General features: G+C 47.4%; 1 protein-coding gene across 1 annotated transcript in view; it reads right to left on the bottom strand.

Annotated features, from left to right (window-relative positions):
* Positions 1–14,038, bottom strand: part of SOBP (sine oculis binding protein homolog) — a 121,639-nt gene that overhangs the window by 38,178 nt on the left and 69,423 nt on the right. The window contains 1 exon segment of the mRNA XM_068160481.1: positions 12,541–12,636. Within this exon segment, the coding sequence (XP_068016582.1) occupies positions 12,541–12,636 (96 nt within the window).

Here is a 14,038-nt window from a genome sequence, read left to right as displayed (position 1 = left end):
CTCTCGACTAAGGAGACATCCATTTCAGTGGCAGTGTGCAGCAATGCTCATCAGGACTGGCCACAGGTGGTCAATTATTCCTCTGCCTGTCTACAAGAAGTGTGTTTATTCCTCATAATAAAAAGTATTAGTACAATTCAGAGTTTATTGCTCAATTAGGAGAGTGACATGCAAAGAGTTACAACCTCTCCTGGAGGATACAACCAGAAGGGAATTTCTGCAGCTGAATGAAGCACCAACCTCCTCCCCTCCAGGCACAAAACCTGCACAGCCCAAGAGGAACCTGGTCTAGTGCAAGATGGCCCTGCCCATGGCAGGGGGGGTGGTACTAGATGATCTTTAGAGTCCCTTCCAACCCAAGCCATTCTATGATTCCATAACTCTGTGAAGGCTTCACTGAAGTTGCTCTTGCCAGTTTGCTGTGAGGTGTACAGCCTGGAAGTAATTCAGATTGCTATGAGCAAAACAGACCCTGCCTGTAAAGAACATCTGGGCTCAAGATACTGCTGCAGGTTGGTCTGCATGTACCCCCATCTGAAAGCCCCCAGCCTGCAAATGAAAGCATGAGCAAGACAACTCTGTGTAGGGAAGCAGAGATTTCTACCCAGAGAGAGAAACAACAGCACACCAACAGCACACCAGCAGCACACCAGCAGCACACTGCAAAGACAACATTCATAAGAATGGTGACAGATATCATCCCCTGCCTGACTTATGGAGCCATCAAGAGCTCACTTCCACAGAGCATTTTTGGAGCCTTTAGTTGACTAAATCACCAATTTCGAATCTGTCAGACTTCATTATGCAGATCAAGAGCCTCTCCTTCATTTCATTTGTTATGCATTAATAAGAGCACTGGTGACTGTATTCTCCTGCACAGCCAAAGCCTCTCTGCCCTTGCATAGTAAATTTTGTTCTCTCTGGCAGTCAAAAGAAGACCTGAACACAACAGCAACATGGCTTAGTTGCTATGCAGAGACTTAGAGCCGCTGCATAGGGATCAGTTCCAGAGTTTGGTTTGATTTGAAGCAAGCCAGGCCAACTGGGGTTGGGATCTGATGAGGTTTTCCTGCTTGCCTGTTTGTCTCGTCCGCAGGTGAAGTGTGTGCTCAGGCCAGACTGACCCCAGGATCCCCCCCAGCCCGCTGCAATCCCAGTTCACTGCCATCCAGCTTGCTGCCTGCTGCAGTTACAATACTCCTAACAACAGGCAGATTTATTATGAATGCTGGTAAGGATCTTTTTTCTCTCTCATTGACTAGATGTGACTCAAAAAGTTAATGGTAATTGCTCTCATCTTCATTTAGCAACGAGAGAGGGAGAGAGAGAAATGGGAGCAATTTGCAGATCTGAGAGCAGGTCATTACAGGTGTGTTATATTAGTGTATTCATGAGCCCCCTGGGACAGCCATGCTGAGATATCCAATAACTTTCTTAATGTGTAATTACACACCATTGGACTATAATTGATTAATTGAAAAGGGAATGTAGGCAGATGCTAGGCCAAGGCTGCTGCTGCTCATTAAATGAGTATGTCCTTGCTTCTTTTTAATAAGTTAACTACTCAAAAGCAATTAAGTGAGAACTGGTGTTTGTTAGATTTTAGGTAATGATTGGTATGAACTTCTATACTAAAATGCAGGATTTGTATTTTGGTGTTTGGGTTTTTTTCCCCCCCATCCCCAAAGCAAATAACACATGTCACTGCTGAGATGCAGAAGAGGTGCCTGCTCCAGACAACAGTGAGCAGTGAGATATGCTCCTCACAGACAAATCTTCCTCCCTGTGCTCTGAGATGACTGCATGGCATTTGTCTGCCTTCTTGGGATGTCATTCCTGGAAGCCCTGCACAGTCCTGGGGATTCCCAAAGAGATAAGGCCACAAATTTGAAATCTCAGAGCACCCCCAAGCCTCCCTCACAGTCCAAATGGTGGCCAAGCTCTTCTCAACTCTCCTTCCCATAGGCTGGACCTTAGCTCTGAGAAACAAAATAAGCTCGGGCTCCTGATTGTCAAAATCCCTTACCACTGTATCTTGGCTTTTAAAGTGGTCACAACCTTGAAACTGCTTTCCTTTATCATGGGGAGGACAATGCAGGCAGCAAGAGGTGGCATAAGCCAAGTGCATTACAGAAAGTCACACTGCTCTACACAGGCATCTTGTCAGACCTGGCCAAACTCATTAACACCCTGCATGAGTGAGACTCAGGCTGAGGTGCAAAAGGGTCTGAGCAGCGGGGGACTAGCAGCAGTTTTACAGGCTGGCTGTGCTGCGGGCCAGCCGTGGTGAGACGTGGTGTGAGGGACAGCTGCCCCCCAGGTAGCTGCCAGGGTGCTCCACAGGCCCTGCAGACCCCAAGAAGGAAGCAATTTATAGCTCTGGGTGAGGGCTTTGGAAATATTCTTTCCAGTTTCTGTGGAAGGAAATCCGCCACAGAATTTTCTTTCCCCACACTTGCCCTCCTCTGGAACAAGGCATATCTTTATTCTTTGACATTCTATAAAACCTGTCTGAATTTTATTTAAATTGGTTCTGAATGCCAGTTTCAGAGAGCAAAGCCATGATTCACAACGAGTTTTCTTTCCAAGGGATACACACTTGGGTTTGTTTTGGGCCTTTTTTTTCCCCCCTCCCCCACAGTTTTATAGAGGTTTAGGTTGGGGGGTGGGGGGAAGGGGTGGCTGAAGTTGTTGTTGTTGTTGTTGTTATTGTTTTCAGGCTTTTTTATTTTAACATTTATTGAAATTGTTATTAAGAGGCAGCCTGCTGAAAAATTGCACTTTCAGTTAACACTGGATCATCCAAGTGCCAGGTTCTGCACATTGGCCACAGCAACTCCATGCAGCGCTACAGGCTGGGGACAGAGTGGCTGAGAGCAGCCAGGTAGAGAGGGACCTGGGGGTACTGGGTGATGGTAGACTGAACATGAGCCTGCAGTGTGCCCAGGCAGCCAGGAGGGCCAATGGCATCCTGGCCTGCATCAGGAAGAGTGTGGCCAGCAGGAGCAGGGAGGTCATTCTCACCCTGTACACTGCACTGGTTAGGCCACACCTCGAGTCCTGTGTCCAGTTCTGGGCCCCTCAGTTTAGGAAGGAGGTTGACTTGCTGGAACGAGTCCAGAGAAGGGCAACAAAGCTGGGGAGGGGTTTGGAACACAGCCCTGTGAGGAGAGGCTGAGGGAGCTGGGGTTGCTTAGCCTGGAGAAGAGGAGGCTCAGGGGTGACCTTATTGCCCTCTACAACTATCTGAAGGGAGGCTGTAGACAGGAGGAAGTTGGTCCTCTTCTCCCAGGCAACCAGCACCAGAACAAGAGGACACAGTCTCAAGCTGCACCAGGGGAGGTTTAGGCTGGAGGTTAGGATGAAATTCTACACAGAGAGAGTGATTGGAGGTGTTTAGGAGGAGACTTGATAGGGTGCTTGGTGCCATGGTTGAGTTGATTAGATGGTGTTGGATGATAGGTTGGACATGATGATCTCGAAGGTCTCTTCCCACCTGGTTTATTCTATTCTATTAAGCTTGGAAGAGACCTCTAAGATCAAGTCCAGCCTCCTACAAGGGGATTTTCTTTGCTATTTACTCATTTAAATTCCCAGTCAACAACCAAAAGATTGGTGTTCTTCAGAAAAAACCCACAATCCCTTTGGAGAGGGGAATTTGTCAAGGAGGAGATGTGGGAGATGAAGATTATAACTCAAGCAAACACGTCGAGGGAGGGAAGCAAGGAGTGAAAAGGCAACGCAGGCTTTAATGAGGAGAAATGAAGGCTGGAGAGATTATTCAGAGGTTAGCAGTAATTGCACATTTATTAATAAAAATTGTAATGCTTGTTCTGGGGAGGAAGATGACAGAATTTGAGCTGTAATGGCATTTTAATTATTTTCCTTCTCTTTTTTGTCTCACAAATGCAATTTGCTTCTCTTCCTATGTAATAATAACAATAATAATAGCAGCAGTGCTGTTGGGAAACATGTCTCCTTCTGGGGAAAGGCAGGCTGGGGCTCACAGTGTGTCAAGTGGCACATCCTCATAATGCCCCCCTGTTGGCATGAAGGCAGTGCTAACCAGAGATGCTGAGCAGAAGGTGCTTGCTGCTTCCAGTGTCCCCAGGCAAGTGTTGTGGGACAGGGACTGTGACTCACTTTGGGCTCTGGGAGGCCAAACACCCACGTTGGTAGCCATGGTCTTTCCCAAATCTGCCCTGTTTCCATTGCCTATCTTCCTGTGCCACCTCCTCCTCTCACTGCCACACCTATTTTTCCATCTCTTTAGCTCCCTGAACTCTTTAGTTCACTTGACCAAGAAAGGCAGGGCTTATGCAGTGCTACTGGGGGCACCATCCTGCTTCTGCTGAAAGCCACATCCCTGACATGGAGGAACTTTGCTCCTTTTATCCCCTTCTCCTTCCCTTCCTCCTCCTTGCTCCCCATGCTCCTGGGGATTTTGTACCTTCTATTTTGTATGTCACCAGGAACTGACAGGGACTTACTTTTCTTGCTGCTCTCAAGGGTTAATGGCCCCCTCCTCTCTGCAGGAGGGGTGCTGAATCCCTCACCCTCCTTCCTGATGCAGGTCACTCCTAACCCTGAATAAAGAAGTGAGGTTTGGATCTTATTTCCAGTGGTGCTGCTATCTCAGCCTTGCTGTGGCAGGGTTGTATTTTCTAAGTATCTTCTGTGTATTCCTACAGCTGGTCTCTGATTGCAGCCTTCAGCTTAAGTAGTATCAATCAAGAGTTGTGTTTTCTACACTTTGTATTAGCTGTTAGCTGCCTACAGCAGTTTTTGGTCAGAGATGGGGAAGGCATCTCAAAGCAGTCATTGGGAGGCTTAAAGGGAGGCTTCCTACTGATTTCCCTGGGCTTTGGGTCACAGGTCATGGAGTCCTAAACTTCATGGGAGTCAAGGAAAAAAAATCACAGAATGCCAGGTTGGAAGGGACCCCAAGGATCCTCTGGTCCAACCTTTCTAGGTGATAGTGCGGTTTAAATGAGATGACCTAGCATCCTGTTGAGTCTTAAAGAGTGTAAGAGAATCCACTAGTTGGGAGATGATTCCAGTGTTTAACTGTTCTCATTGTGAACAATTTTCTTCTGGATTCCAATCAGAATGTCCCCAGGAGTAATTTGTACCCATTGCCCCTTGCATTTTCCATGTGATTCCTTGTAAAAAGGGAGTCTCTGGCATCCTGGTAGCCCTAATTTTTCAGTAGAATGGAGGTACAGGATGTGGGAAGGGGAACAAGACCCCCAAGAAGGTTTATGCAGGCCCAGGAACAGGACCCAAACCTCCCAGGTCCAGCCCATGCTGCCGTACCATGAACAACAGCCTTCAGCTCCACTGTGGGGTAGAAAAACCTATATTTCAAAGGCAGGGCAAGGAGGACACAGCCTGTGCACCGAGCAAGACAGTGGAGGCATTTATTCTCAAGCAGGAAACAGATCTGTGCAGACAGGCACGGGGCCTATCGCTTCCCAGGGCCTGCGTATCGCACGGCGGCTGGCAGGCAGCAGCTCCGCGCTTGGCCCTGCATTATCCCAGCCAGATGCTATCAGGGCAGGGGAGCCGAGGCAGCCAGTGCCCCATGGGGACCTGTGCAGGTAGGCAGCGGGCAGGAGCTAGGTGTCACAGGATCACAGGATGTTAGGGGTTGGAAGGGACCCCAAGTCCACCCCCCCTGCCAGAGCAGGACCATAGCATCCAGCACAGGTCACACAGGAACACTTCCAGATGGGTCTTGAAAGTCTCCAGAGAGGGAGACTCCACAGCCTCCCTGGGCAGCCTGTTCCAGAGCTCTGTGACCCTCACAACAAAGTTCTTCATCACGTTGAGGTGGAACCTCCTGTGCTGCAGTTTATATCCATTACCTATCCTTGTCCTATCACAGGGTGCAAGTGAACAGAGCCTGTCCCTTCCCTCTTAACCCCCAGCCCTCAGATATTTGTATTTATTCATGTAATTCCTCCTCAGTCTTCTCTTCTCCAAACTAAACAGCCCCAGGGCTCTCAGCCTCTCCTCATCAGGCAGTGCTCCAGTCCCTTCATCATCCCAGTAGCTCCCTGTTGCACTTTCTCCACCAGATCCCTGTCCCTCTTGAACTGGGAAGCCCAGAACTGGATGCAATATTCCAGGTGAGGTCTCACCTGGGCAGAGTAGAGGAGGAGGAGAACCTCCCTTGGTCTCCTGGACACACTCCTCTTAATGCAGCCCAGGATCCCATTGGCCTTCTTGGCCAAAAGGGCACATAGCTGACTCAGGGATAACTTATTATCCACCAGGACCCCCAGGTACTTCTCCAAGGGGTTTCCTCTCCCGCTTAGGGCTGCAAATCTGCCTGTGGTCTGAGCACTGCCTTTGGCAATGCGTTCACCCAGCGCCCATGGGCTTCCACAGTCCCTAGGAGCCTGCGCCCGGGGAGCAGCACACAGCCCTTTGTTCAGCCTGGCTGCAATTAAGGACCAAGAAACCTTGACAATAATTTTGCCTGGTTTGCTGCCCTTGCTTGAAAAGAAACAGAATGTGAAGTTATTTTGGTGGGGGGTTTAAAATGCTCTGCTAGGACTCAGCAACAATTTGCTTTCTGCAAATGAAATGTTACAGGCGATTAGTCCACGACATGACCTAAGCCTCACTGTTATTTCAGTCACAAGAAAGGTTGAATTTCACGTGGCCAAGATTACTGAGCTCTTAAGAACATCAGCAGCAATTCACTGCTGCAATTGCTTTTCTCAAGCAATATTTTTGTTCCAGAGCCATAACTGCCATTCTGACAGCTCCCTGTGCCTGGTCCAAAGTCCCCCAAACCCAGGGCGAGCTCTCCGTTGGCAGCTGTGGGCTTTGCGCTGCTGTCTGCTCCAGCCACTGTGTGCACCGTGGTGCAGCTGATGGAGCAGTACCAGTTGTGTCAGGCTGCTGTAGCAAAAATGATGAAATCTCTTGGTAAACCACCAAAAATTAGCACCAGTGGTGAGACACAGCAACCACTGAGTGATGCTGAAGCAGCAGTAGGCACTTCCATGGAGGTTTTAACTCTCAGCAGGCTTGGTACCAGTAGTTCTACAACCTGGAGCTCCACAGGGTGTCACATGTCTAGTCCTCCTCTCCTGGTCCTCCCCTCCAGGGTGCTGAAACCACCTCCTGGTCAGTACCACAGAGGCTAGATGTGGCTCTACACCCCTCAGTGCTGCTGGGCAGCAGTCCTGCTCCAGCTTTCTGGCTGAAAGTTCTGTGTGTCCCAAAGCTGTAGCCAGAAGGAAGGCTGAGCTCTCCCCGGTTCCCACCTAACAGGCTGAGGGCAGGTCCAGGGGGATATACAAGGGGAAGAACTTTTGCCTCCTCTCTCTTAAGGATAGAGACAACCTGGGACACAAAAAGGGTGGAGAGGCAAGAGAGGGGATGAGCAAAGCTACCTCCCCCTAATCCAGTCCTCCCTTGAAGGCACTGTGATTACAAATGGACTGAAAGGTATTTTCTGTTCGTGCTAAATCATTTACAGCAGCAGTTTTGCTTGACACTGGGGCACAGGAATTCACACCTCACTTCCTGGAGCCAAAACTCTGACGGCCTCCAAAGGATACCAAAATGCATACTGACATTTACCTGGACTCTGACAACAAAACCCACTGGCCCCAACTGATCACAAACATTCTCACATTCCAGTACCATATCACTGAGGTGAACCTGCCTGCATCCTTGCTGCCCTGCCTGGACGTCCCACAGTGTGCCATGCTTTCTGACCCTATCTCTAGCGCTGGAGCAGCAGAGCAAAGCAACACAACTTTAATCAAAGTATCAGCTGTAGCTCTGGCTCCTCTCAGCCTTGCCAGAGCCTCCCCAAAGGCCTTCTGCTCACAGAAGAACATTTTGCATTTCATGTTGCAGTTGCAGATGCTTTCAGGGCTTTCTATACCTCTCTGTTAGTGACCAAAGACAAAGTCTGCATTAAATCCAGTAACAGGAATGTTTAGCTTTGTGTCTTTTACCTAACAGCTTCCAAGGACTATCCTATAATTCATCACACATTGGACTCCATGAATTTATCCTCCCAGAGCAGAACTGCTAGGAGCAGACTTTTTGATTTCAAAGAGGAGAAGATCATGATTTTACTGCAGGAAAACCAGGGATCACAGCTGGGTATGGGACTGGAAAGGAATTTGTTGTTTCCAGGGTGTTTATGTTCTGTTTGGCTATGTGTTTGCTTTACATAGAACCCCACAGCGGTGGGTGGCACTCAGATCATCTCTATAAACAAATGATCTGGAAAGCAACCTGGGGTTTCATTTCCTTAACCCACCAAATTCTCCTCTGCTCATACAGCAGCATGCCAGTCTGAGCCCTTGACTCAGTACTCTGGGTAACTCGGGAGGGGGAGGATGGACTGTTGGTTTTTCTTTCCCACTTTTGTTAAAAGGCAACCAAGCATGGCTCTTCCTACCCTGACTAACCTGGGTAGGTGCCAGATGGATTCTTCCTTTCTCTAGGCAATGGCTCAGGAATTCCAGCCGGCTAGAGCTGGGGCTGTGGGCTTTTCATTGGCCTTTTCACTCCAGCCTACCCTTTCTCTGCAGTTAATCCCATCTCTCTCTCCACATGCACTATGAGCTGGGCTCTACTACTCCCTAACAATCAGCTTCCAGAGGACTAAATTCTGCCTTTCCCTTCTGGAAACAAAGACCTGCATGAAAAAAAAGCTTCCAGCCACTGGTGGAATAAGAAATTAAAATCCTGAGGCAGCGCTTATGGGAGAGGAGTGGACAGCTGGCCAAGACAGCTTGCTGGCCCGGCCCTTGAAAAAGAAATTCGATTTATGTAGTTCCCAGTATTTATCATGGGTAACTCCACTTAAGAAAGCAAGGTTCTCAAAAATACTGGGAAGTGCACAGGGAAAATTTGGTGTCCTCACTGAGCACTGCATCTTAACTGCTTTGTTCTCCCTGCTTCACAACACGTGGCACGAGACGGCGCGTCGGGATTAGCATGGGCAATGAGTGTCCTAATCCTCTCCCTGCACAATGCCTGCCTACACCAACCACAATCTGTGAGTCTCACTGCTCTGCTTACTCTCTAGAGCTACCTTAAGCACATCAGGGGTTTCTTTTGCCTTGTATTATACATCTTTCTTCCCCCTATTTTCTATCAAGCTCTCTCTCAAAAAAAAACCCACCCAAACCCAATGGCTGAGTTTTACCTCGCTACCCAAAACTCAGCTGAGTTTTACCTCACTGCCCAAAACCCAGTTGAGTTCTACTTCACTACCCAAAATCCAGTTTTTACCTCACTGCCCAAGCCCAGTTGAGTTCTACTTCACTACCCAACCAGTTTTTACCTCACTACCCAATACCAGCTGAGTTTTACCTCACTACCCAAAACCCAGCTGAGTTTTACCTCACTACCCAAAACCAAGCTGACTTTTACTTCACTACCCAAAACCCAGCTGAGTTCTACTTCACTACCCAAAATCCAGCTGAGTTTTACCTCACTACCCAATACCCAGCTGACTTTTATTTCACTACCCAAAACCCAGCTGAGTTCTACTTCACTACCCAAAGTCCAGTTTTTACCTCACTACCCAATACCCACATGAGTTTTACCTCACTACCCAAACCCCACGTGACTTTTACCTCACTACTCAATACCCAGCTGAGCTCTACCTCACATCCCAAGTTATCTTCTCTTCTGGAGAACTAAGTGATGAAGAAAGCATTCACTTTGTAATCCCCTACATCACTATGCTTTCAAATCTCTCCAGGTACCGAGGAGTTAAAGCTTGCTGTGCATGCCTGGGAAGTTGGCATGCAGCACTGCTCTTGTGGGACAGCCATGGCATGCAGAGCCAGCAGCAGCAGCAGCACAACCCCTGGATCCCACCTGGCAGCACCCTCCCAGCACCAGCATTTCCCAACCAGAGGAGCCTGTGCTTGCCAGAAGAAACCTTGCTGGAAAATAGCAGCTGAACCCCGGAGCAAAGAGAGCACTTGTAAGCCAAAATCTCCAGTTTCACCTGACAGGCTGTTACAGTCCTCACTCTCAACTGCACTGAGAAAAGTCCAAGGATGTTCCTGATACTCCAAAGCATAAACAAGTTTCAGTTTCTCTTTCATTAATAAAAACATCTCAGCTTTTCACTCAGCCAAGCATCTGACTTTGCACTGTTGAGATTCCAGGTTTTTACCATGGGGAAAATACTCTTTTTTAAGAGGAAGCAGCTGTCCCCATGCCTGCCTTTCGTATTTCTTCCCCTCTCCCCTCCCAAAGAGACAATTCCTAGCACAAACACAGGAATAGTGACTGCCCTTCAGGAGAAAGATGCTATCTTAATGGTCAGTTCCTGTGAAATTTGCTTTAATCTCAGGCACATTTTTAAACAGCATTGTTTGCCAAGAAGGAAAACAAAACCAGAGAAGGAAACCCACGGCCTCTAGTTCCCTCTCCATCAAAGCCTAGACTCAACATTGTATTTTCACTGAAAGTTCCTAAAATACATCTTTAAAGACAGCAGAGCTACACATTCATTTGTCTAGTTTGTTGGGTTGGGGTTTTTTTTTCACATACAAATTGAGTACAGATCACATCCCTGCCAATTTTGTTTCCAATAGCATAGGAAAAACAAAACTATGACAAATTGCTTTTATTACTTCCTTAAACAAGAACTGAAACTTGTCCAAAAAAGCACATGAAAGACTAACTTGGATGGCTTGAGCTTTTGCCAGGTGCAGGAGTGATATAATAAAGCAAATATGTAAATACATGGTAACAGAGGAGTAATTAACTGGGCATTAAAAGAATGCTTGGTTTTAATAGCACAAAGGGGGTTAATTGGTCCATTGATTGCTTGCACTAAAAGTAAAGCAGATTTTCAACCAAAATGATGCACAACTTATTTCATGCTGTGCTGTCTCACAATTTGAGTCCTGAACTCCCCCAACACCAAGAGGCCCTTGCCTTCAGGGGCATCTCAGTGTGCTGGGATGGTTCATCAGGTTTGGTGTGACCAGTGGCACCCTCAATAGCTTGGCCTTGAAGGAACAGCTCCACTTCTTTGGCACAAGCACTGTGACTGCACCGGTGAATTACTTTCTGTTTCCTCCCCTTAGTACATAACCCTCCTGCCCCTGAAACCAAGAGGAATGTTGGTCTTCTGGGTGATGGGAACAAACTGACCCTTTTGAGTGACACCTATGGCCCAAAACCCCACTGTCATTACCTAATCAGGGGTGGGATCAGCATGGAGGACACCTAAGGGGTAGGAGAGCCTATGGGTCCACTAGTCCAAGTGTGGTCAGGATGCTCTGTGTGAGTAGAGGGGACTGGCCCTCCACTCGGGGCTTCTCTGGTCAACTGCCTGAACATGAGGGCTGGTTTTGGCACTGTGTTATGTTGGCTCATCAGCTTGGCTTTGCTGGGGAACCATGAACAGCGTTTGAATCCTCTACAGGGAAGGCAGACAGGGGTTGTAACACAGAGGAAGTGCATCTTGATCCTCTACTGCCACCCACCTCTTCTGTAGTTATAGTGACCAAAAAAAACCTGATGGTGTTTCAAAACATAACCCAAAACATTCTGACTCTCCACAAACTTTTCCAGTTAGCTAGACCATGCATTTTACTTCAGCAGGGCCAAGAAGAAAGGCAAATGTGAGGGAGAGCTGCACCAAATCACCTCAAGCTCCCCTTCTGAAAGCCGTGTCTGCAGCTCTCTTAAATGAATCACAATTCATTCTCTGTTTACTTTAGGCAAACAGAAAAACTCATCGTGGAGCACTCATTTTTGCAAGCTAATCAAGACCATTAGGTCCCAACAGAATCATTTAATAGAAATGTAATAGGCATTCCTTCTTGCTTTTAATCTTGCCTAGCTGCAAATGCTGAAATGAACAGTGAATTAACCCTGCCTTGGAACAGAGATGCTTTCACAGATGATATCATCTCTCTTACGCCTTGTAAACACTCCAGGCTCCCTGTATCTGCTTTCCTTGCTTTCACTCTTTCCTCACAGCAGAGGAGAGGAGAGGAGTGGGGAGGAGAGAAGTGAGGAAGAGAGGAGTGAGGATAGGAGAGTGGAGAGGCTGCTCCCGCCCGCATGCAGCTAGGAAGGGGAGGAACAGGCGAGCTGTGGTGGGAGTAGTGCGCGAGCAGCGCAAAACGCAGCACCACCGCCCCAAAACAGGGCAGAGCTAAAAGGTGGATGGGAGAGAGGGAGTTTTGGGGGTGCCTTGAGGGAAGAGGGGTTTTCTGCGTACCACCAGCCACTCCCTGCATTGCCCTCCCTGATGCAGCGTGCAAGACAAGGTGGAACCACAAGGCCATTCACGCGCTGTTTGTTTCAAGCAATCTGAGCTCTTCAATCGTTCACGGACAGAGCAGAACTAGCATGAAAACAAAACCTCTCATATTTCACACTCTGTGCCATCATGAACCCCAACCAAAAAAAACCAAAAAGTAAATAAATAAATCAATCAAAAAAGAAGAGAAGGAAAATGAAAGAAGGTTTTCACTGTGCTAAAGTAACAATCTAGACTTGTTGTAAGTACGTTATTCTTACAAGTAGTTCGCAGTTATTCTTGAAGGCAAGTCTTGGAGTTTCCTTAGCATAGTGCTGCTGGGGAAAATTTTCAGCATGTCCATCTTCATCTCTAGCCTGAAGGGAAATATAATGGCCTATTTAGGGACTTACAAATAATGGAAGGTTAAAAAAAAAATAAATAAATAAAAAATAGTAATAATAAGTTCTTTTTTTTTTTCTTTCTTTTAATTAAAAATTACTTATTGTAGTTATTTAGTTAGTTATTTATTTATCTTAAATAGCTACAAGCACATCAGCTCAGATCATTCAAACAGATGGGAATTCCCCCCCATACAACATCATTGCATTAAGTTTCTTTTCAATACACCTTTCAGAGATGAGAACCTGAGATGCTGGGGTTCTGACCCAGCCGAGGTGGAACATGCAAATTCATTGGTGCTGTGAGCATCAGAACGACAAAAGACAAACCCAGAATGAGAGAGTTGAGCTGGACACTGAAGTAACTCAGGGTTGGTTGGTTGGTTGGTTGTTGGTTGGCTTGTTTGGGTTGTTTTCCCCAAGGTACTCCACTGCATTTATCAGGGTCACATTGCATAGTATCATAGTATCATAGTATCAGTCAGGGTTGGAAGGGACCACAAGGATCATCTAGTTCCAACCCCCCTGCCATGGGCAGGGACACCCCACACTACATCAGCCTGGACAGAGCCTCATCCAGCCTGGGCTTAAACACCTCCAGGGACGGGGCCCCGACCACCTCCCTGGACAACCCATTCCAGGGTTTCACCACTCTCATGGTGAAGAACTTCCTCCTCACCTCCAGCCTGAATCTCCCCACCTCCAGCTTCATTCCATTCCCCCTAGTCCTATCACTACCTGAGATCCTGAGAAGTCCTTCCCCAGCCTTCCTGTGGCCCCCTTCAGATACTGGAAGGCCACAATTAGGTCACCTCAGAGCCTTCTCTTCTGCAGACTGAACAGCCCCAACTCCTTCAGTCTGTCCTCACAGGAGAGGTGCTCCAGCCCTCTGCTCATCCTCGTGGCCCTTCTCTGGACACCTTCCAGCACCTCCAGATCCCTCTTGGAATAGGGGCTCAGTTAAACTCTTTTTTTGTTGCATGCTCCAGAGATTCCCCTGGGAAATTTGTTTTCAGGGTCAAAAAATGATTTAAAATAAATAAAGAACTGAAAATAAGTTTTCATACTTGTCCTTTCCATGTAATCCTGTCAGGGATGAATGGATTCTCCCTCCATGTTTAAGGGAAGCTTTGAAAGGAGCAATCATCTAGCAAGAACAATGATCCCTCAGTCAAATGTGGTCAAAATATTTAATGACAAAGATGCATCAGAACTTGCTGGTTCCTTGGAACTAGACTGTTAATTAAGCAAGCTGAACTTTCAATGGAGGCATTACCAGAGCCCAGCAGCAATCCTGCTTCCACAGAGGAATTTATTTGGTAGGCTATCCTTTTTTCCTTTCCTACAGTGTTTTCTGCTTTCCAGTGAAAGCAAAAAG

The sequence above is a fragment of the Melanerpes formicivorus genome, unplaced genomic scaffold (assembly GCF_026170545.1).
Source record: "Melanerpes formicivorus ecotype bairdi unplaced genomic scaffold, bMelFor1.0.p_v2 SCAF_50, whole genome shotgun sequence".
NCBI classification, from domain to species: domain Eukaryota; kingdom Metazoa; phylum Chordata; class Aves; order Piciformes; family Picidae; genus Melanerpes; species Melanerpes formicivorus.
The sequence above is the reverse complement of the archived record's forward strand: the minus strand, read 5'-3'. Positions and strand labels throughout refer to the sequence as shown.